The sequence below is a fragment of the Euprymna scolopes genome, chromosome 34, assembly GCF_053919585.1.
Source record: "Euprymna scolopes isolate OS-2025 chromosome 34, ASM5391958v1, whole genome shotgun sequence".
In the NCBI taxonomy this organism is placed as follows: domain Eukaryota; kingdom Metazoa; phylum Mollusca; class Cephalopoda; order Sepiida; family Sepiolidae; genus Euprymna; species Euprymna scolopes.
The window spans coordinates 38,755,095-38,778,493 of NC_136515.1; the positions used below are offsets into that span (position 1 = coordinate 38,755,095).

General features: G+C 33.6%; 1 protein-coding gene across 1 annotated transcript in view; it reads right to left on the reverse strand.

The window, feature by feature from the left end:
• Positions 1 to 17,209, reverse strand: part of LOC145259182 (protein SGT1 homolog) — a 36,463-nt gene extending 19,254 nt beyond the window's left edge. The window contains exons 1-4 of the mRNA XM_080116954.1: positions 17,103 to 17,209; positions 16,722 to 16,770; positions 7,561 to 7,651; positions 3,057 to 3,126 (exon numbers count right to left, since the gene is read on the reverse strand). Of these exons, the coding sequence (XP_079973080.1) occupies positions 3,057 to 3,126; positions 7,561 to 7,651; positions 16,722 to 16,770; positions 17,103 to 17,128 (236 nt within the window). The 5' untranslated portion in view covers positions 17,129 to 17,209. The remainder of the gene's footprint in view (positions 1 to 3,056; positions 3,127 to 7,560; positions 7,652 to 16,721; positions 16,771 to 17,102) is intronic.
• Between the last annotated feature and the right edge of the window lie 6,190 nt (positions 17,210 to 23,399).

Sequence of the window (23,399 nt, forward strand, 5' to 3'; positions counted from 1 at the left end):
TTAATGTATGTAGATTGATAAATATAGTGAATTTTCTTTAATTTCAACTTGTGATAGTTCATTTATTTGATGGGGTTATTTTGATAAAATTTGGATCTAAACAAAATTTAATCTTTTTTTTTCTCCTCCACAGGAATCACCACTTATCAAGGCCCGGAGGCCACTCGAAGATATGGGTTACTGGGTATACATTACTCAATGTAATTATAGCGTAGTAAACATAAGTGGTGGGAATTTTGTAAATTGGATTACTTAGGGGGATGGTTCATCAAGAATTTGTTTATGTTGGACTTGAAGACAATCAGATTGTAAGCTGGAAAGCAGGCAATCGGAAGAGAGTTCCACAGGCATGCAGTTCTAAGGAAGAAGCTTTGTTCATGGAATCTACATTTAGGTCTAGGCACAGACAAGGAGTGTGGAAAGTTATTGATAGTGGTATCGGCCAGATGAGTTTTTTGTGAAAGTTTGGCAAGGGGGAACCATAGATTGAAGCTCAGCTGAGCACTTGCCATGAAAATAACGATAAAGTTGAGACAGCCTCGCTACGTCTTTTGTGTGGGAAAGAGGTTGCAGGGAAGAGAAAAGGGCATCCCCACTAAGCTACAAAGTCTATTTTGAACTCTGTGAAGGCAGGATAAGCTGCTTCTAGCAGCTCCTGCCCAGATGTGGCAACAGTACTCCATCGTTGACCATACCTGGCTTTTATATAGGTAGAGAATTGCATCAGGAGTAAGATATCGACTGGAGCGGTAGAAGGAGAAAATGGATTTGATATAAGTGTTCCATTTCAGATCAGGAGTAAAGGTCAAGCCTGTCAAAACATGAGGCCTCCCCAAGACATGAGCCATTCATTTCAATTGATGCCAGATTGGCATCAGAAGGTATATGATGTAGAGATAGAAGCTTGGTTTTAGATGCATTAAAAGTAACCAGCCACCTCTTTCCCCATTGTACCACATGCTCAAGATCAGAGGAGAGAGAATCAGAGAGAACGTGGTTATTTATGGTCTTTGATGTGTTACCATACATTGTAGTGTCGTCAGCATAAATGTCTATGAATGATGTAAGGATGTAATTTGGAAGATCATTAATGTAGATCAGGAAGAGAATTGGGCCCAGGATGGACCCCTGAGGGACTCTAGCATTAATACTGAAAGCTTCTGATTTTTGCCCATCAACCACTACTCTTATGAACCTGTCAGAGAGAAATGATTTAATAATTAAGACATATCCAGCTATACCGTAGCTGGAGATCTTGTGAAGTAGACCTTTATGCCATACCTTATCAGAGGTCTTTGATATGTCAAAATCAATTGCCTTAGAGAGGATGCCTCCATCAAGAGATTCACTAATCCTATGAGATATAACTATAAGCACGTCTGCTGTAGATCTAGCAGAACGGAAACCATATTGCATGTCACTGAGAAGGTTATTTTTGCTGAGATGGTTGACTACTTTTCTATTTAACACAGATTTCAGTAGCTTACTCATGGTGCACAGCAGACTTATTGGCCTGTACTGAGAGGGAGATGAGCGATCACCTGAATTCTTAAATACAGGGCATACTGATGAGATTTTCCATGGTGTTGGGAAGCATTTCTCCTTAAGACAACGTTTAAATAACTTTGTAAGTATGGGCACTAGTTCTGGCTGAAGCTTTTTGAGCACTATAATTGGAATGCCGTCCGAAGCAGTTGCTTTACTGGAATCAAGGTTTTTGATTAGCCTGGCAACATCATGTACAGATATTTGTATGTCGCATAGCGTGTTTTCAGCTACACAAGGAAATACTGGGGATTGGCGGCCTTGGTTGTAAAGGGTAGAATTAGATGTAAAGATCTTGGCAAAGAGTTTGGCTTTGTCTGATGCTGACGAGATTACCTCAGGTCCATTGATGATAGTTGGGATAGAGCACGCACTTCTGTTCAGGATCCTGTTTGCTATTTGTCAAAACTGATGGGACCCAAGCCGCTTTTATGAAATATCAACCCTTTTCAGGTTATTTAATTCCAAATCCAGTGTTTTGGAAAAACGTTTTTATGCTTTACGTTGTTTATATTTCCAAATATTTATTCATTGGGTTTGGTTTGGTTGTTTTGCAGAGGAAACATTGTCTATGTTTTTGAGCTTTGCAAATAAAAAAGAAAAAACAATATCATCAATATGTGGTGCATTTTTTAAGCCAGGTACGATCACCGAGTCAGAATGGATCAGAAAGTAATGACAATTATGAAGTGACTCGATACCCTCTAAAGCTTGCAGATTAAAGCCTGGATGCAATTTTGTGCTAAATTTGAGACACTGATATTTTTTAAATAACTATCTTTTGAATATGCTTCAGCAATACTCTTCATGGTTATTTCATGTCTTTGAGTAGTATTTATTATAAAAAGAATTAGTAATATGAAGAGAAACATGCTTCATCATGTCAAAGTTTTGATAGTATATATGATGGATAGCCATACACTACTGTGTAACCCCACACACACACAAAAAAAAAAAAAGATAGGATTATGATCAGAGAAAAAACACTAAACTGTCCCATCTCCAAAACAAGAGAGGAGGTAATACCTAGGAGGAAGTTATCATGACAAACAAATATTTAATACGCTGTTCCTACTCCAAATGAAGAAGTAATGCCCCGGAGGATGGCCTCAGAACAATAGAACAAATACTACCACCTTCCAAAAAAGGAGTGGAAGGATGATGTCATGATAATAAATACTACCATACTTTGGGGTAATTGCACCATCTAGCTAAAAGTGCTCTTTTGGCAACTACGCATATAAAGAGCACTTTTTTTAGTTGGCGCAATTACCCCCGGATTTGGCGCAGTTACCGTAAAGTATGGTACATTATCTCTCCCTCCCCGAATTGAGCATTGAAAAATAGTGATAATATAAGTTAAAATTCAGACAGATACCAAATCTCCATTATTTACAGATATTACCTAAAGTTTTCAATCTTTTCAATCTCTCATGAAAGCTAGATAAAAAGTTTTTCTTTGAATGTAGCTTTTTGCCGAGGTAAAAGTAATAATACAAAATAATACTCACCCTTTTCTAAGTAAAGCTTTTTCAGATGATTTTTCTAACGATAAAGATCTTTCTGTATCACTCAGTGCTTCTGGGATTTAAAAAAAAAAAGAAAGAAATTGATTTTAAACAATTGATTTACAGAAAAGTAAAACTTTTAGCAGAGGAATTTTTCTTGCATTTTGTTCTCATCTATATAAAAATTTTGTTCTCATCTATATAAAAATTATGTTCTCATCTATATAAAAATTATGTTCTCATCTATATAAAAATTATGCTCTCATCTATATAAAAATTATGTTCTCATCTATATAAAAATTATGTTCTCATCTATATAAAAATTATGTTCTCATCTATATAAAAATTTTGTTCTCATCTATATAAAAATTATGTTCTCATCTATATAAAAATTATGTTCTCATCTATATAAAAATTATGTTCTCATCTATATAAAAATTTTGTTCTCATCTATATAAAAATTATGTTCTCATCTATATAAAAATTATGTTCTCATCTATATAAAAATTATGTTCTCATCTATATAAAAATTATGTTCTCATCTATATAAAAATTATGTTCTCATCTATATAAAAATTATGTTCTCATCTATATAAAAATTATGTTCTCATCTATATAAAAATTATGTTCTCATCTATATAAAAATTATGTTCTCATCTATATAAAAATTATGTTCTCATCTATATAAAAATTATGTTCTCATCTATATAAAAATTATGTTCTCATCTATATAAAAATTATGTTCTCATCTATATAAAAATTATGTTCTCATCTATATAAAAATTATGTTCTCATCTATATAAAAATTATGTTCTCATCTATATAAAAATTATGTTCTCATCTATATAAAAATTATGTTCTCATCTATATAAAAATTATGTTCTCATCTATATAAAAATTATGTTCTCATCTATATAAAAATTATGTTCTCATCTATATAAAAATTATGTTCTCATCTATATAAAAATTATGTTCTCATCTATATAAAAATTATGTTCTCATCTATATAAAAATTATGTTCTCATCTATATAAAAATTTGTTCTCATCTATATAAAAATTATGTTCTCATCTATATAAAAATTATGTTCTCATCTATATAAAAATTATGTTCTCATCTATATAAAAATTATGTTCTCATCTATATAAAAATTTGTTCTCATCTATATAAAAATTATGTTCTCATCTATATAAAAATTATGTTCTCATCTATATAAAAATTATGTTCTCATCTATATAAAAATTATGTTCTCATCTATATAAAAATTATGTTCTCATCTATATAAAAATTATGTTCTCATCTATATAAAAATTATGTTCTCATCTATATAAAAATTATGTTCTCATCTATATAAAAATTATGTTCTCATCTATATAAAAATTATGTTCTCATCTATATAAAAATTATGTTCTCATCTATATAAAAATTATGTTCTCATCTATATAAAAATTATGTTCTCATCTATATAAAAATTATGTTCTCATCTATATAAAAATTATGTTCTCATCTATATAAAAATTATGTTCTCATCTATATAAAAATTATGTTCTCATCTATATAAAAATTATGTTCTCATCTATATAAAAATTATGTTCTCATCTATATAAAAATTATGTTCTCATCTATATAAAAATTATGTTCTCATCTATATAAAAATTATGTTCTCATCTATATAAAAATTATGTTCTCATCTATATAAAAATTATGTTCTCATCTATATAAAAATTATGTTCTCATCTATATAAAAATTATGTTCTCATCTATATAAAAATTATGTTCTCATCTATATAAAAATTATGTTCTCATCTATATAAAAATTATGTTCTCATCTATATAAAAATTTGTTCTCATCTATATAAAAATTATGTTCTCATCTATATAAAAATTATGTTCTCATCTATATAAAAATTATGTTCTCATCTATATAAAAATTATGTTCTCATCTATATAAAAATTATGTTCTCATCTATATAAAAATTATGTTCTCATCTATATAAAAATTATGTTCTCATCTATATAAAAATTATGTTCTCATCTATATAAAAATTATGTTCTCATCTATATAAAAATTATGTTCTCATCTATATAAAAATTATGTTCTCATCTATATAAAAATTATGTTCTCATCTATATAAAAATTATGTTCTCATCTATATAAAAATTATGTTCTCATCTATATAAAAATTATGTTCTCATCTATATAAAAATTTGTTCTCATCTATATAAAAATTATGTTCTCATCTATATAAAAATTATGTTCTCATCTATATAAAAATTATGTTCTCATCTATATAAAAATTATGTTCTCATCTATATAAAAATTATGTTCTCATCTATATAAAAATTTGTTCTCATCTATATAAAAATTATGTTCTCATCTATATAAAAATTATGTTCTCATCTATATAAAAATTATGTTCTCATCTATATAAAAATTATGTTCTCATCTATATAAAAATTATGTTCTCATCTATATAAAAATTATGTTCTCATCTATATAAAAATTATGTTCTCATCTATATAAAAATTATGTTCTCATCTATATAAAAATTATGTTCTCATCTATATAAAAATTATGCTCGTGTCTCTTACGTCTGTTGGTGATTGGTGTTTCGTCACATTCAAATTTTAATGGGACACTTGCATCACTTTTACTAAAATACTTTCAGTATTTCATATACGTGATATAAACAGGTGTAATATGTTTTTGTTAGAGTTCTCCATATTACCAAAACAGATGAAAAATGTATTTGACATTAATAAGATTATTAAGGAAAGTAGAAAGTTGATTTTGGGTTTACTTTCGGCAACTGCGGAACTCTCGCTTCCCTTATTTTGTCTCACATTCAAAAAGGGATGTTTCTGATAAAGAGGGAAGAATTGTGGTTTTCTGGGTCAGAATCTATTACATGTAACATTTATTGATGGTAAGTTTTATTTTTTATCTTGAAGTATTATGTTTCTTAGCTCCTTAGATCCAGTGGCTTCATCTGGAGAGATTTTGTTTTAAATATTTAAATCCATTTAAATTTTGTCAACTGAAATAGAAATGAAAATCTGAAAAGTGGGCCTTAAAAATGGAAAAAAAAAAAAAAAAAAAAGTGAAATGAAGTGTTTATCAGAGTGGACAAGAAACTCAAAATTTTACTGTCTGGCAGCCTGATACATTTTTAACTTTTCAAACACTATGTCAAAATTGATTTTGCAAATAATCTTATTTTCCTTCTTTTGAAGATGAGGCACATGACCAGAGATCCAAGAGGATCAATCATAGCAAGAGGGAGTACTTGAAAAAGCAAAGAAATAAACAAATGCTGACAGGAAGAATTTTATTTTAACAAAGTATTTAACTGCTGGCTAACTATTGTATTCTGAGATCTTTCCAAAGACTTAGTGGCACTAGAAGGATTTTATTTCTTTTAGCCAAACATCTACCCAAATCATGATAATTTTGATGTTCAAAACTTGACATAGTACACCTAGGATGACACCCATACTTTACCGTAATCATAATAGATCAAAAAGTTTTTTTTCTTCGAAAACAGTTAAAAATTGGGATCAAATAGATTTGAGGTACTTCAGATTAAACAATAACAAAGACAAAAAACATTTTGTCTAGAAAGATTTTATATTTTTGATTCTTGGATTTATCATTTATGGTAAATTAATGCTTTTCATTGAAAAAAAAATCCAATATTTTCATAAATATATTTTTAACATTTTGTAAAACATTAAATTTTAATGTTATTTGTGAATAAATTATATGTATTTTGGTAATATTCGTTTGTTTATACATTTTGCTTAAATGTTTCGTAAATAAAACTTATCAAATTAAAAAAGTGTTGTATTACAAAATACGTTTGTAAAAAAAAAAAAAAACGTAAATAAAATTCATTCTTTTCTCTTTCTAATGATATTTTCTTGCACGATTATTTTTTTATGCAGATTGATTTGAATTATGTAACTATTTTGATGATAAATGCATTTACATTTCAACTTTTTTTCAAGAAAGTCAATAAATAAAACTTTCAACCATTTCCACATTTTTTTGTTTTTAGACATGTTTTTAGTTGTAAACGAAAAAGATTATTTTTTAAATAAATAAGTTTAACACAAAAAAAAAATGAATTTCCCATTAAAAACAAAAGTAATAAAGTTCATGTACCGATTGATACTGAATTTGTAAAAATAAAAAATAAAATAAAATAAAATCGATTAAAGAATGTTACAAATGAGCACATACAATTTTTTTTTTGTCTAGAATTCAACCAATAATTGAAAATAAAAATTTAAAGAAAAGGGAAAAAAGTATTAAGACAAAATGTGTCTCTTTTGTCTTCTTGCCTATTCTATAGATTTTCCTCAAATCTATACAACTCAAAAACTGATCATCCAGATAGTTTCATCCATTAAAATTAGTTTTTAACATTTTTAAAGATTCACAAAAATATTATCAAACTTAAAAAAAAAAAAAAAAAAAAGATAGAAATTATCAAAAAATCACTTACTTTCATAATCACCTAATTTGAAATATGCATGTGCTCGGTTCAAGTAATAAACACCTTTACTTCCGTTACAGCTAATGGCTTGCGTGAAGAGCTAAATAAATAACAAAAATAAACAAGTTAATAAAATTTAGATTAAACAAGTTCTTTGATATTTATAAAACAAAAGAATTTCATGGAATAACAGCAGCATTATATATCAGTAAACATCCATTTTAATGTTGCCAGTGGTGAATATGTCGAATACTTTGTGAAATCCAGAAAAAAAAGATAGCATTAACAAAGTCGAATAAGAAATCTGATTAAAAATCCGGAAAGATAATTCAAATATATAGTAATAGTAGTGAATATTGGATATTGTCGTTTTACTAAGATATTTAAAAATGTAAAATGTGGTTAGAGAATCTCTGAAACACACCTTTGCTAGCATGTACATGTTGGCACTAAAAGGACAACCAAACAGGTTGGTTAAATATGCATTTATTCAATTTGTCTTCGCAAATTATAATACAATAGAAAGTAAACAGTTAATTCATGTCCTAAACACAAAAGTGCATGATTGCAACAAATTAGGTTAGAAAAGTCTTTATGCACTATCCAAAAGCAAGAGGCCAGAGGTTTGTGTACCCATGTACCAGCCCAAATAGTGGCTTTATCAGAAATATACAAGCAATTTACTTACAATCAACAGGAATTTGTGGTAGGAGTAGGTCATAGACCTACTCCTACCACAAATGTTTCAATTGATAAACAGCAAAAGAGGAAGATTTTCTCATTCTCAGTGATCAAGAGCTGGGATGGAGTCACATGTTTTCACAAGATTTAGGGATTTGACCCTTTTTTCAAGGCATACAACTTTGAATCTCAGCCCCCAAAACTAAATAGCTTCCAAGGGAGGTAAGTTTTGCTTCTCCATAGTAGTATTTATTAAACACTCTGACCAACTTTCATGGTGTAACAGCAAGTCATGGTTCAAATATTGAATCTTGATGACGCTGATGAGATCGCTATATTGGGTGAAAGCTTTGCTGACATTCAATCAACCGACAAAATGCAATCTTACACGTCAAAGATCAGCACGAAGATAAACATCAATAAGACCAAGTTACTGAGGGCAAATCTCCTTCCAAATAAAACACAGTCAGGTCAGTTGTCCTCGACACGGAAACCTTGAAAAGGTCGATTGATTCAAATCCCTGGCTCCATCATCACCACAACAGGCCAAAGGGGGAAAGACATCTTCGACTGTATCAACAATGCTCACACCGCCTTCTGTCGATATTGATAGCAGCTCTGGTTTTGAAAAGAAATAAGGCTGGATCTACCAGGCCCTTATCTGCATCATTCTCCTTTATGACTGCAAGAGTTGGTCTATGTAAAATGACTGCAAGAGTTGGTCTATGTAAAATGGAGGTATTCAACCATCACTACCTACACCACATTCTCCATGTCTGCTGGCAACAGTTTATCTCCAACTGTACAGTTTGCACTTGCGGCACAATGCACTTCCCTTCAAAAAGCTCTTCTTACCAGACGCCTTCGCTGGTATGACGATGCCTTTCATTGACACCTAGGTGATTTCATTCATAATGTCATTGACTCAGCACCACCATCACCAGGCTGAAAAAAATGCAGTTGCCAACTCAAAACCTGACTAAGCAGGATGCTGAACTGATTCTGGGCACTCATCTTTACAGGATCTATCAATGGAACTGCAAATGACAAAGCAAACAGCATTTAATTATGCTTATTTAAAGGGAAAATACTTTCTATTTATTAGCCTCTTAATAAGGACAAAATTTTTTTTAATGTGGAAAAATGCAATTTCCAAAATGGAGCATTTCAAATTAGAAAAAAAAAACTGTTCCGTTTTTATCCCGGTCTAAATAATGGATAACGCTGTTAAATGGGAAAGTTCACCTATGATACAATTTTCCCAGCTTCCTTACAGATCAGAAAAGTTAATTTGTCAGACAATAAAAAACCTGACTGATGACAGTTAAAGCTGACCTAGAATCTAATCTATGTTTAGCACTGAAACAGAATGGCTAGAGATCACTCAATTGTTGACTTCAACTCGTCAGGTTTCAGTAGTTTTCACAAGGGATACAGTGGCAAAATATCAACATGATCACGTTTGAAATTGTTTTCCTGAGAAACCTTCTACTTAGCAATATATTGCCATATAACACCAGATGAATACTGTTAGTATATTTATATATTTTTTTAATTTAAAAATGGTGTTATAACAGGTTTTTAACTTTGTTTTATTAAATACTAGCAGTTCAGCCCAGCTTTGCTTGGGCACTATGTACTGTTCATAACTTTGTGCATATATATATATTAAAAAGTTTGACTCTGTCCAGGTAACCTACATCTAAAATTTCAAATATTTAGACCCAAAATTGGTGGAGGAGTTTGGTAGAGTCTGCAAAGGTCAACTCTTTCAATTTTGACCTCTTGCCAGCCAAATTTTCGCCCAAAAACTGATTAAAAAGCTTGCTGCATGTCTTCATGTAAAATTACAAATGTTTGACCCAAAATTGGTTGAATAGTTTGCTAGAGACCGTAAAGGTCATCTTTTAACCTTTGATCCCTTAGCAGCCAAATTTTCGGCCAAAACCTGATTAAAAAGCTTGCACTATCTCTCAATACACTTTATGTAAAATTTCAAATGTTTAGACCAAAATTTGGCTGAGTAATTTGGTAGCGATCGCAGAGGTCAAATTTTTTTTAACTTTGAACCCACATTTGATCCCTTAACATTTGTTTGTGCTAAAATCAAATTAAAAAGTTTGATCCATGTCCAAGTAATGTACATTCAAAATTTCAAGTGTTTACACCCTAAATTGGCGGAGGAGTTTGGTAGTTTTAAAAAGGTCAAATCGTTGAACTTTGACCCCTTGACAGCTAATTTTCTGGTCGAAAACCGATTAAAACGGTTTTCCCCACATCTCAATACTCCTTATGTCAAATCTTTAGTCTGTAGACTGAAAATTGATAGAGTAGTTTGGTAGGGAAATGTACACACGCACACATTTTCACTTTTATAGATATGTAGATAATAAATAAAAGTATCCGTTTTACTTTTATGAATGTATCGCATATAAGGGTTTTTGTTTTTTTTTTTAATAAACATGTTTAAATATTTTGGCAAACTTTATTTTCAAATGAATATGTTTATTTTGGCATTATTTTTTTATAAAGTATTCTTTTTAAATATAATATTTGTAAATTTTACAGGAATTTCTTTGGCACATCAATTAAGAATAAATTTTAGGCAATATCATCTACTGTATTCATATTTATTATGTAATTTAACTTTAACTTTATTTAATACTAGCAGAAGGTGGCCAACCTTGCTACGTTGTAAAATATGCTAACATATTTGAATTCATGCAGATTTCATATCTATTATTAGAGAGCCAATTTGCTATAGTATGGATTCCAAGTTTTAAAAATAAAAAATTGGCTTGCATGACATTAGCTAGAATTGAAGCGAAAACATTTAGCACTCTGGTCGCGTTCCCTCATTTAGTGCTTTGGCTATGTCCTTTACTGTTTGAGCTAACCCAACAGATAGATCAGAAAGATTTTACATTAAACCATTTCTACTTATGATTGAATTTGCGCATGTGCAAAACTAATAGAAATAGGTCGACAAGTTGAAATGATCATTTTGCATTTGAACTTGCTGATATTTCTGTAAGCGTTATTCATCCATTCAAACAAAGATTTTACTTGTTATAAACCATCCTTGATGTACGATTATTATTTCTTGTTAATTTCAGTGTTATGTGATGAGTAGCTTAAGAGTTTATTCAGTTAAATATTTAGTTGTATTTATATAGATATGTGATATATTCATATTTTTTTTTAATTGTTGAACACTCATTCATTTCTGTGAAAATGTGTCTATAAATAAATATTTTTAAAAATATCTAAAACATTTGAGAAAAAATTTATATGCGATACATTCATAAATGTAAATAAACATTTTTAAAAAAAGTTTAAATATAATAAATAAGAATATCAATAAAGTCAATACTGAAATAAAACAATAACTCATGGTATTTTGTACAGCAAGGATGCAAAATCGGCCAACATTATTTGATTCTTGTCTATCACACAGTAAAGATTGTGGTTTAATATGCTTGACTGCGATTAAAATTTTATTTACCAGGAGAGTGTTATTTCAAGAAGCACTAACCCTCCTTCCAAGCATTATCCTCCACTTGTGGGGTGGGGGCAGTGCAGTATATATTTATTTGGGAAGTTCAATTGTCCTTGAAAATAATCCTTTTAGGTGGATTTTTCTATAGGAACGGAATCCATGTTAGCCTGAATGTTTTGACTGAGGTTTACGAAACCGAAATGGCAAAAGTAGCTTACGATTTGAAAACCACAACAACGTCAAAAGACAAATGATATTGGCAAATGATTAGGATTTTAACTCCTCAAAAGTTGAGGGAAAAGAAAAAATAAAACTTCCATAGTTGAGCTGATATGAATGAAATTATTAAATCTATTCTTAACATGAAGGTGGGTTTAATTGATCCTATTATTAAATCAGGGGAAAAAAAGAAAATATTGTTTCATTTAATGTCGGTGTTGTGCTTGTGCAGAATAGTGAATTTGGAAACAAATGCATTTCAGGTGAAAACATTATTTACATAAGAGTCATGTCGAAATCAGTATAAATTCCAAAAATTACGAACAATGATCGGTGTGCTAGATTTTTTTCTTTTCTTTCAGAAAAAAAATCGTAGAAACTAATGGTCGGTGATTTTACATTTTTTTTTTAATTTTCAATGATGAATATCAAGGAAAGCAAGGGAGATAAGCCAGTTCCTCATAAACAACGAAATTTTAATAACTTTTACACTTAAAAAAAATATGAATAATTCAATCAATTCTATTTTTTTTAATTTTAGTTTTTACATTTTCACCCAAAACAAGGCACAGTGCCACTTTGATGTAGGAAGCTACTATCAGGGACATAAGCTGAAGGGATACTATGTAGGGAGTTGAGCAGATAAATGTCTGTTCACATTACACTTGTGGTTATTTTTTTTATTGGATCGTTTTTCGCAATTTATACGAATTTCAACATGATACGTAATGTTTTCACCTAAAAAAATTTTATAGCAAGCCCAACTCTCCCCAATGGTTTACTTCCAAATGTGCAGCTGCCATCGCGCAAAGGCAGCACGCATACCGCAGATTTAACCAACATAAATCCAGTTCAAATAGACAGAAGTATATAGAAGCCAGAAGTAACTGTAAGAAAGAAATAGCGAGAGCTAAGAGAGAATTTACTGAAACCACCAAAAAATGCATCGAAGCACAGAAATTAGGAACCCGTGACTTCTGGAAAATCTACAACAGTGTAGTAAATAATGGGCAATCAACAATTCCCTCACTATCCAACAATCATGAGGTTGTTTGCTCAGGAACTGAGAAGGCTAACATACTTGTCAGTCGGTTTGCCTCCAATTCCACACTGGACCCTGCTAACCACCCTTTCCCGGACTTTCCTTTGCAAACAGACACCACCGTGGCTACCGAGAAAGAAGGCCGATGCACAAGACAGCGTGACGTCATTATCAGATCCACTTGTAGGTAAAATGATCTAGGCTATCAGCAGCAGTTTTGTCTAGTTTTCAGTTCGTATGGTTCAGTTAAACATGGTTTATTGCGTTGTTCCAACTTGCCGGAGTAATTATCCAAAAGGCCCCAAAGTACATACATTTTCTTTTCCTAAAAAGGAGAAACTCTCAATTTGGATACGTGCCATTAGAAGGGAAAATTTTATTCCAACCAAATATAGTAAAGTAAGTAATGTTTAGGTACGTGCAAAATTATAGCCGATGCTCAAAATGTATAAACATTTTGATCCCTCCCTTTACTTAAAAATTCATCAAAAATCAGGAAATTAACCAATTTTCATGAAATTTTCTGTATTTATCAAATAATGATCACGGAATATAGTGAACTCATTATTTTTATTTACATCTGAGTGGAAATGTATTATTTTGTTTAAACAAAAAGTACTTTTACTAAAGTTATGGTTTTCAGTAGTAAATAAAAAACGCAAGAATTTATTTTTGCTTTTTTTTATGTAAATAAAGCATTGTAATTTGTAACAATAAAATAAAAATAAAATAATTTTTACATGAACATTACGTTATTTGTTAATCATTAAACGTGTATTTAATTAGAATTGTATTCATAACGTTTGATAACATTATTTTTTTGTTAATATAAATTAAAGAAGCAATACTATTTATTGCTAATACAGCAAATATGTTGATATTTTTAACTGTTTATTTTCTTATAAGGCTAAAAAGTCTATCAGGAAGGTTAAAAATTTAATTTTAGTTTTTAAAATTATAAACAAATAATTTTTACATGAGAATGTCTTTTTTAATAAACCTTTTTAATAAGACCTTTCATTGAGTATTTACAAATATTTTGAAGTTCTATACTTTTTTCTAAAGTCGGTTTGAAAATTATTCAACACGCGGCTATTAAGAAATTTAGCAGTGACTGAGCGTTATATATTAAAATTGATTCTTTCTTTTTAGAATTATAAACGCGTGTACTTTTTAAAAACTGGTATTTTAATCAAATTATTATTAGTAATTGTGAATTACTAATTCTTTGCTTACCCCCACCCCTTTCCAATCCCTTTTCTCGCTTCCGCTTAGTTTCTAATCGATAATAATCACATTAAAATACGTTTTTATAAAGTACACGCGAATTCATTCATAATTGCGAAATTATTCAAAATTTTATAAATAAAGCACATTGTTTTTGTTTTTAAATTATTTATCGTTTGTTTTCACTTTTAAAATTATTCATCGTTGGTGTTTAACGGTTTTTAATTCTTTGTTTCCTAACTTCATAATTCAGTTTTATCTGTATTAAATTGTGTATTGCTTTAAAATTACTTAATTTTACATAGTATTTATATTATCAATCCTCATCTCTAAAGTTCCAAAAAATAACATTCAACCCATGTGATTTTTCTCTAAATTAAATTTAAAAAATATTTCTGCACTAGTAACTTATTGTTTGTTTTTAAATTATTTCTTTGATTTCAATTTTTTGTATTTTATCGTTTGTTTTCATTCTTAAAATTATTTATCGATGGTTTTTACTTTTAAAAGTATTCATCGTTGGTGTTTAATATGTTTTTTTAATTGTTTGTTTCCTAAATTCATAATTCAGTTTTATCAGTATTAAATTGTATGTTGTTTAAAATTACTTAATTTTACATAGATAATATTTATATTTTATATTGAATAAAGTTCAGTTTCAGTATTAATCGAACTGTGTTCTTTTTTCTTTTTAAAAATGTTTTATTGCTCTTTTTCAAATGACCCTCATATAGTACTGACAGTCCAACAAATCTTACCTACATTGCCTGCAGGCATTTTTCAGTTAACAGGCGTTCTTCTTACTCTCGGGGGCCGTGACGCCACACTAGACGATCTGAAAATCACTCCTGCTCAGGTGCATGCTATCATAAAAAATCTTGACACTTCAAAAGCATGCGGACCTGATCTCATCCCAGCTGTGCTATTAAAAAAGTGCTCCACCGAAGTAGCTCCAATCCTCTCCAAACTTTACAACAAATGCCTTAATGAATCTTGCTTTCCTGCCTGCTGGAAAACTGCTTTTGTGGTCCGACCGTATATACCATTCACTTGACAAAGCAGGGGAGGGTAGAGCGGTAGCTCTAGACATATCTAAGGCTTTTGACAGGGTATGGCATGAAGGTCTTCTCAGGAAAATCAGATCATATGGTATCACTTGAAGAATACTTAACATAATTAAATCCTTCTTAGCTAAGAGAAAAATCCAGGTTGTCCTCGATGGTCGTACATCTAAACAATATGATATAAATGCAGTAGTGCCTCAGGAGTCTATCCTTGAACCTCTATTATTTCTAATATTCATAAATGACCTCCCTGACAAAATTGTCTGTGAGATGGGTATATATGCTGATGACACCACGCTCTATAACAGGCACGACAGGAAAACAAATGAACACATATTTAAAGAAATGGCAGAAACACTAGAGGATGACCTCCAATCTGTAGTGGAATGGGGACAAAAATGGATGGTCACATTCAATGCTGCCAAGACTAAACTTGTTTCCTTCAATAACTACAAGAAACCTTCTCTACCACCAATAGCAATAGTCAAAGACTCTTTATCTGAAAGCACATCTTTTAAACTCCTCGGCCTAACGCTCATAGGAAACATGAGTTGGAACAATTACATGGAGAACATTGCCAGGACCACTGCAAAAAAGGTAGGTTCTCTCTACTGTGCTAGAAACCTATTAACGCCCGAAAGTATCCTGTACCTCTATAAGGCCACCATTCGCCCATATATGGCGTATTGTTGTCATATTTGGGCTGGTGCATCTACTACTAGTCTCTCACTCCTAGACAAGGTTCAAAAGAGAGTCGCCAACCTAATAGGTTCTGAACTGTCATCCAAGCTTCAGCCTCTGTCCCATCGATGAAATGTAGCCTGTTCTACAAGTACTTTAACTGTGAATGTTCCAACGAACTGCAAGCACTTGTACCCCCTCAACGTAAATACCCCCGACAAACCCGACAAGCAGTAAAATCCCACCCCTTCACATTTGAGATCCTTAGATGTAAGAGAGACTTCTACTCCAGTAGTTTCTTCCCCAGAACCGCTAGACTTTGGAATTCCCTTCCAGGTTCCTGCTTCTCCAACTGTACTGACATGTAGAAGTTCAAGTGTAACGTGAACTGACATCTTGCTGCCCAACTCCCCACCTAGTACCCCTTTAGCCTGTGTCCCTAATAGTAGCCCGCTTCATTAAAGTGGCAATGTGCTTTGAGGTGAAAATGTAATTAAAAAAAAAAAAAAATGCGTTTGTTTCCCAATGCACTATTCTGCACAAGCACCTAGTTCGTTTTTTTTTGTTTTTTTTTATCTGTTCTGTAAATCACAATCCCAAACATTCAGATCGATATGGGTTCCCCGTTATCGATTAAACATTGGCGTTTTGATATCGTAGTTTTATTTTAATAAATATGAAAGAGTGAAATTAAAATATTGTAATTAAATAAATAATGGTTTTTCAAAAATAAATATTGAATTCTGCTTTCACTTACATCAACAGCGTTTTCGTAATTTTCGTTAACAAATTCATCATTAGCTTTTCTGAAGAGAAGATAAAACGATAAATATGAATCAGTTTTTGTTATAGAAAGAAAAAACAAATGAAATGTTTTCATATAACAAATTAAAAAGTTAAATCAATATTAGAAATGTTTCAAATCGATTCTTTTTAAACTATGAAAAGAGTTTTTTTGTTGTTTCACAAATGGTCATGAATAGTAACGAAATGTCCTTTTAAAGATTTAAACATTATTTTAAGAAGAAAAAACGTTGTATGTAGAACGATTAAACGCGAGTTTAAACCGGGGTGATTACTAAATTGAATTCAACAGCTAATAATATTGGTGAAAATTGTAGAAATGCAAAATGCTTACGAAAATAATAGATCAGACGGCTCCATGTTGGTAGCAACGACAGTGGAATTATGGGAAATCTCTGGAAACTTCCTTAAGAAAACCAAAGTTAGCTCCCTTGATATAGAAATTATGAAATTTCGTAGAATAAAAGTCAGGGTTGCCAGATTAGCCTTTTTAAGACTAAAACTCGCGAGTTTGGCCTTTTTTCTCTTTTTTCTTTTTTTTAAGTAGTTTCGCCTTCAAAATTGTATTTGGACTTTTTTTAAATTTGACTTCTTTGGCCTTTTTCTGATTATTTTACAAAGATATTAATTTGATTATAATTATTAAAGAAAACGTTATAATTAAGTTTTTAAGCAGTTTGGTCTTCAAATAATGTGTAAGCTTTTTGGAATTTTGGTTTTTTCTTTACTATTTTACAAATATATCTATTTGAAAGCAATTATTAGTGAAAATGTTACAAATAAATATTCTTGAAGCAGATTGGGCTTTCATACTTTTATTGCTTTTTTAAAGTTTTTCAATGATTTTGCATAAAAAATATATTTGGTAGTAACTGTAGGTTATGGGTGACAGGAAGGACAGGTCAGAAGGTCACCAATTTGTAAGAGGAGTCTGACGAATGTAAGAGACTGAGGTTGCAGGTGCAGGAATCTCTAGAAGTCGAAAGTAGTAGAATGTCACCGGGACTGTTAAAGGTAAATTTAACGTGATCTCTGATTTACAAAAGTCTTTAACCAAATCACATCCTCACCCATATAAAATAAAAAGATGTGAATAACTTTGGAAAAATAACAACATTTGAATGTAGTAGCATTTCTTCTAATGCCTAAAAGACAGAAGGTCTGCTTTGTCTGCTGCTGATACGCGGGGCTGGGAAAAGGTGAAGAAGAAGAAGAAGAAGAAGAAGAAGAAGAAGAAGAAGAAGAAGAAGAAGAAGAAGAAACGGTAGGCATGGTTAGTTTTATTGGAAAAAAGGCAAGACTAACCGTGAGAATTCCTGAGACTTCAGAGGGATAAAAGACCAAACTGAAACAGATAAGCAGCTGTGCTTATGACAAAAGAAGTAGTAATAGAAGAGATGACAAAAGAAGTAGTAATAGAAGAGAGAGTTCCGGGGTTGTGAGGCTGAAGGACGTAGTAGTTTTCATTGATAAAGAACTCAAAATCGCTGTATTGAAATGAAATAACACCATTAATTTACGTGTTTAAGAAACAGTAATTTAAATCGTTCCAACATTAAGGTTTTTGCAATGAGTGTTCAGTAGGCAAGCCGAGCTAATAAGTGTCTCATGGGAAAAGGCATGAAGTTTATGATTACTGATTTTAATGAACGGAGTGACACACATGGTTATTTTCTGAAGGAAAAGAAAGTCATAAGCTACGTAAGCGACGTGTGTGTGTGTGTGTGTGTGTGTGTGTGTGTGTGTGTGTGTGTGTGTGTGTGTGTGTGTGTGTGTGTGTGTGTGTTCATCACATATGAAAACATTAGTTCAAAATAGCATTGTTGAAAGAAGAAGAATTCTCATTTGATATGGTAGTAAGTCCTCAGACTTACCTCAACATCATACAGCATATCGATACACTATGGCTTACTGGGATAGCTTCCATTCATTTATATCAGATCTACCTCTGCATTCCATGTTTAAAAAGGATGTGTCCTCTATAGTATCAGACCTGACAGAATGGTTAATTGTAGGTATAGACCGTTTCATACCCTCCAAAAAATTTCAGCAAAAACCTAACAGCTAACTGTGGTTATCTCCAGAATGTGCTGCTACCATTGCACACAGAAATCATTTTTTCCATTGCTTCCAATGTAATAGATGTACTGAGACTAAAGCCGCTTTCAGGACTGCCAGCAACCACTGTAAAAGACTAATAAAGTATGCAAGAGAACTGTATGCTCAGTCCATCAAGTCCAAAGTAGCTGAGCAGTGGCTTGGTTCCAACCAGTTTTGGCAAATAGCAAACAGGATCCTGAACAGAAGCGTGTGCTCTATGTTCAAGTAATGGACCCGAGGTAATCTCGTCAGCATCAGACAAAGCCAGCTAATTCTACCTTATGCGACCAAGGCCGCCAACCCTCAATATTTCCTCCTGTATCAGAAAATATATGCAATATACTGTGGTGAAGTTGCCAAGCTAATCAAAAATTTTGATTCCAGTAATTACGACATTACTATTACAGTGCTAAAAAAGCCTCAACCAGAACTAGCTCCTGTAAGGTTTGCGTTAAGAAAGCTGGTTTTCCAATCCGACAGCGTGTCGCCGTGAACGAGTGTAAACAAATAATGGCGATTCGCCTGTCCTTTTATAAGGGGGATAACTCCACTTATGCAAAGTCTGAGCGAAAGGGAGATAACTCCTTTCTGGCCTCTACATGCCCCTCCCCCTCGTGACCACAAAAGCAAGTTGTTGTGGTCATCTTTTATGTGGAGAAATACTCGTGCGATTTCCCCCGCATTTGCGGCGACAAACCCCTTGGGGCTCTCGTCCTCCGACTTGACGGTTCCCTTAACGGAGGAGGACTGTATTTTTGGGTATCTCCTCCCGTGGTATCTTCCACTTCCATTTCTTCCTCATGCTCGCTTGGGGATTCCGTGTCGGTGTGTTGTTCCACCTCCATTGCCTCCTCTGGAGGTTGTGCCTGTGGGGTCTCCACATTTATAGGTGGGTTCAGGATTTCTTGTCTGATGTTACGAGGGCCATCCACTACCGGGTGTATTCTGCGGAGAAACCGATGGTTGCGCAATGTCACTCGATTGCTTCCATCAAACCGGACTCGGTACTGTCGGTACCCCTGGGTCTCCACGATTCTTCCCGTCTTTGTCCATCAACGTGGGTGGTTCCCGTCCTGGTTCTGGATCTGGACGTAATCTCCTACCTGGAGTTCCCAGAGTGGGCGACAATGTTGGTTGTAATACTGCTCGTTCCTCATGTGTCTTTTGGCCATTGCCACTTCCCTTAGTTTGCCTATTTCTGTCCACTGTTTTCGAACCTGGTATTTGTCCCGCAGGACAGGAAGGTGGTCTTTAATGACCCGACCATACAGTATCATGGCCGGGGACATGTCCAGATCTTGGACAGGCGTGTTCCTATGGGTCAGTAGTGCTCGGGCCGCCCGATCATGGCACAGGCGTCCATACCTGTCCGTATTGTCCGCCAGTATACGTCTCGCGGTTTTGACGGCTAACTCTGCGCGGCCATTGCCTTGAGCATAATGCGCTGATGAGGTACGTTTTCGTATGCCCCAATTCCTCAAAAAGGAGTCGTATTCCTGGGATTCAAATGGTGGTCCACCATCCGACGAAATCTCTTTTGGTATGCCGTAGGTACAGAACCAAGTCCTCAAGGTATCACACACCGTCTTGGTTCTTCCCGACGTCATTAGGGCCACTTCAACCCATCCCGTATACCTGTCTGCGTATACCATAAAGTGTCTAACCTGCATCTGGACGAAGTCAACCACCACTTGTTGGAATGGAAATTCCGGGTCTGCTGGGGACATCAAGGGTTCCCTGGGCTGAGATGGTGTGATTTCATTGCACGTGTGGCACTGGGCTCTTGTTTGCCTGATGTTAGCATCCAACCCTGGCAAGAATAGTCGTTGTCTCGCATTCGCCAGCATTCCGTTCACACCCTGATGAGCGGAATGAAGAGATTCCAATACCTCTGTGCGGAGTTGTCGAGGTATTAGGATTTTGTTCCCCTTGATGATCACTCCCTCCAGGCAATATAACTCCTCACGCATAGGCCAGAAGACTCGAACTACGGTTGGGATATTGTTACGTGACTGGGGGAAGCCATTTTGAATCAGTTCTTTCAAAGTCCTGCATTCTTTGTCTGTGGCTGCCGCAGCCACAATCCTTCCCTATGTGATGGCTCTTAACGTAGTATCATTCTCGTACATCGATGTTAGGGCAGCTTTGACTGCGGTGTCAATGGATTGGTCCTGGTCTCTTGGTGGGGTGCCCGTTGGGTACCGAGATGCACAGTCAGGGGCCAAGTTCAGTTTCCCCGGTCAATGTTTTATCTTTTTGTAACTCGACTAGTTGATGTAATAAGAGAACGTTTTCTTGTTCCATAGTGTAATGATATCTTTAGCTCAATGCTGCAATATAAGTATTTCACGTTTTAAAGTGACAATATGTTCGTAGCGCCATGTAAGATTTGCGTTAAGCAAGCTGGTTTTCCAATCCGACAGCGTGTCGCCGTGAACGAGTGTAAACAAATAATGGCGATTCGCCTGTCCTTTTATAAGGGGGATAACTCCACTTATGCAAAGTCTGAGCGAAAGGGAGATAACTCCTTTCTGGCCTCTACAGCTCCCATACTTACAAAGCTGTTTAAGCGTTATCTTAAGGAAAATTGCTTCCCAATACCCTGGAAAACTTTGTTAATATGCCCTGTATTTAAGAATTCAGGTGATCGTTCATCTCCCTCTCAGTACAGACCGATAAGTCTCCTGTGTGTCATGAGTAAGTTGCTGGAATCTGTGTTAAATAGAAAAGTAGTCTACTATCTCAGCAAAAATACACTTCTTAGTGATATTCAATATGGTTTATGTTCTGCTAGATCTACAGCAGATGTGCTCATGGTTATATCACATAGGATTAGCGAATCTTTTGACAGAGTCTTCATTTCTAGGGCAGTTGCTCCTGACATATCAAAGGCCTTCATTAGAGTATGGCATAATGGTCTACTTCACAAGATCCCCAGTTACGGTATAGCTGGTAATGTCTTCTCAATTATTAAATCATTTCTGTCTGATAGGTTCATAAGAGTAGTAGTTAATGGGCAGAAATCAGAAGCTCTCAGTATTAATGCTGGAGTCCCTCATCCTGGGCCCAACTCTTTTCCTAATCTACATCAATGATCTTTCCAATCACATCCTTACATCATTCATAGATATTTATGCTGACGACACTACCATCCATGGCAGTACATCAAAGACCGTTAATGACCAAGTTCTCTCTGATTCTCTCTCCTCTAATCTTGAGCATGTGGTACAATGGGAAAAGAATTGGCTGGTTACTTTTAATGCATCTAAAACCAAACTTCTGTCTTTACATCATCAACGTTCTGATCCCCATCTGGCATCAATTGAAATGAATGCCTCTCATTTTGAGGAGACTCCATGTTTTGACAAGCTCCTGGGCTTGACCATTACTCCTGATCTGAAATGGAACACGTACATCAAATCCGTTGCCAAGGATGCTGGGAAAACGGTGGGATCCTTCTATCGATCTAGTAGATATCTAACTGCTGATGCAATTCTCTACCCATATAAGAGTCAGGTATATCCAAGGATGGAGTACTGTTGCCACATCTAGGAAGGAGCTGCTAGAAGCAGCTTACCTGCCTTGACAGAGTTCAAAACAGATTTTGTAGCCTAGTGGGGGAATCCCTTTTCTCTTCCCTGCAACCTCTATCTCACAGAAGAGACGTTGCGAGCTTGTTTCTGCTTTATCATTATTTTCATGGCAAGTGCTAGTCTGAGCTCCAATCTATGGTCCCCCTTCCCAAACTTTCATGAGAAACACTCGTCTAGCTGAAAACACTATCAATAATTTCCCCCACTCTTTATCTGTGCCTAAACCTAATCGTAGATTCCATGGAAAAAGTTTCTTTCTTAGAACTGCACACCTGTGGAACTATCTTCCGTTTTCCTGCTTTGCAGCTGACTATAATATAGTTGTCTTCAAGTCCAACATAAACAAGTTCTTGATGAGCTGTTCCCCTTATGTAATCCAATTTACTAAATTTCTACTACTAACAATTATTACGACATATTCCCATAGACCACTGTACACTTATTAACCCTTATCCTCGAGTGGCCTTCGGGCCTTGATAAGTGGTGACTCCCTTGTAAAAAAAAAAATATGGTAACTTTCATAGTGAGAATTTAAGGTGCATGATGAAACCTTATATATGCATGTTCTAGAACATTCAAGTTTGTTGTATCACTGCGTGTGAAGCACAACGTAGTTCCTTTATTGCACGTATGCGGATGAGCAAATCACAATGTTGTGTGTCTGTGCGTACTTCATATGCATGCCTGTTGAAAACAGTGATTGCTATGAGAATGTCTCTGCCAAAGATTTGCCCCAGCCCTATGTAGCGGTCACTATATAACAATTAAATAAAACGTCATAATTAAAAAATTTTAAGCTGTTGAGAGTAACAGTGCAGTAAATGTGATATTTTCTAACAACTCTTCATTAACAGTTTCTTTCAGCTAAGTCAGAGAAAGCCATTGTATAGTATGAAAATCTGAATACATTGACTTTCTCCTTCTTTCCTGTTAGGCTC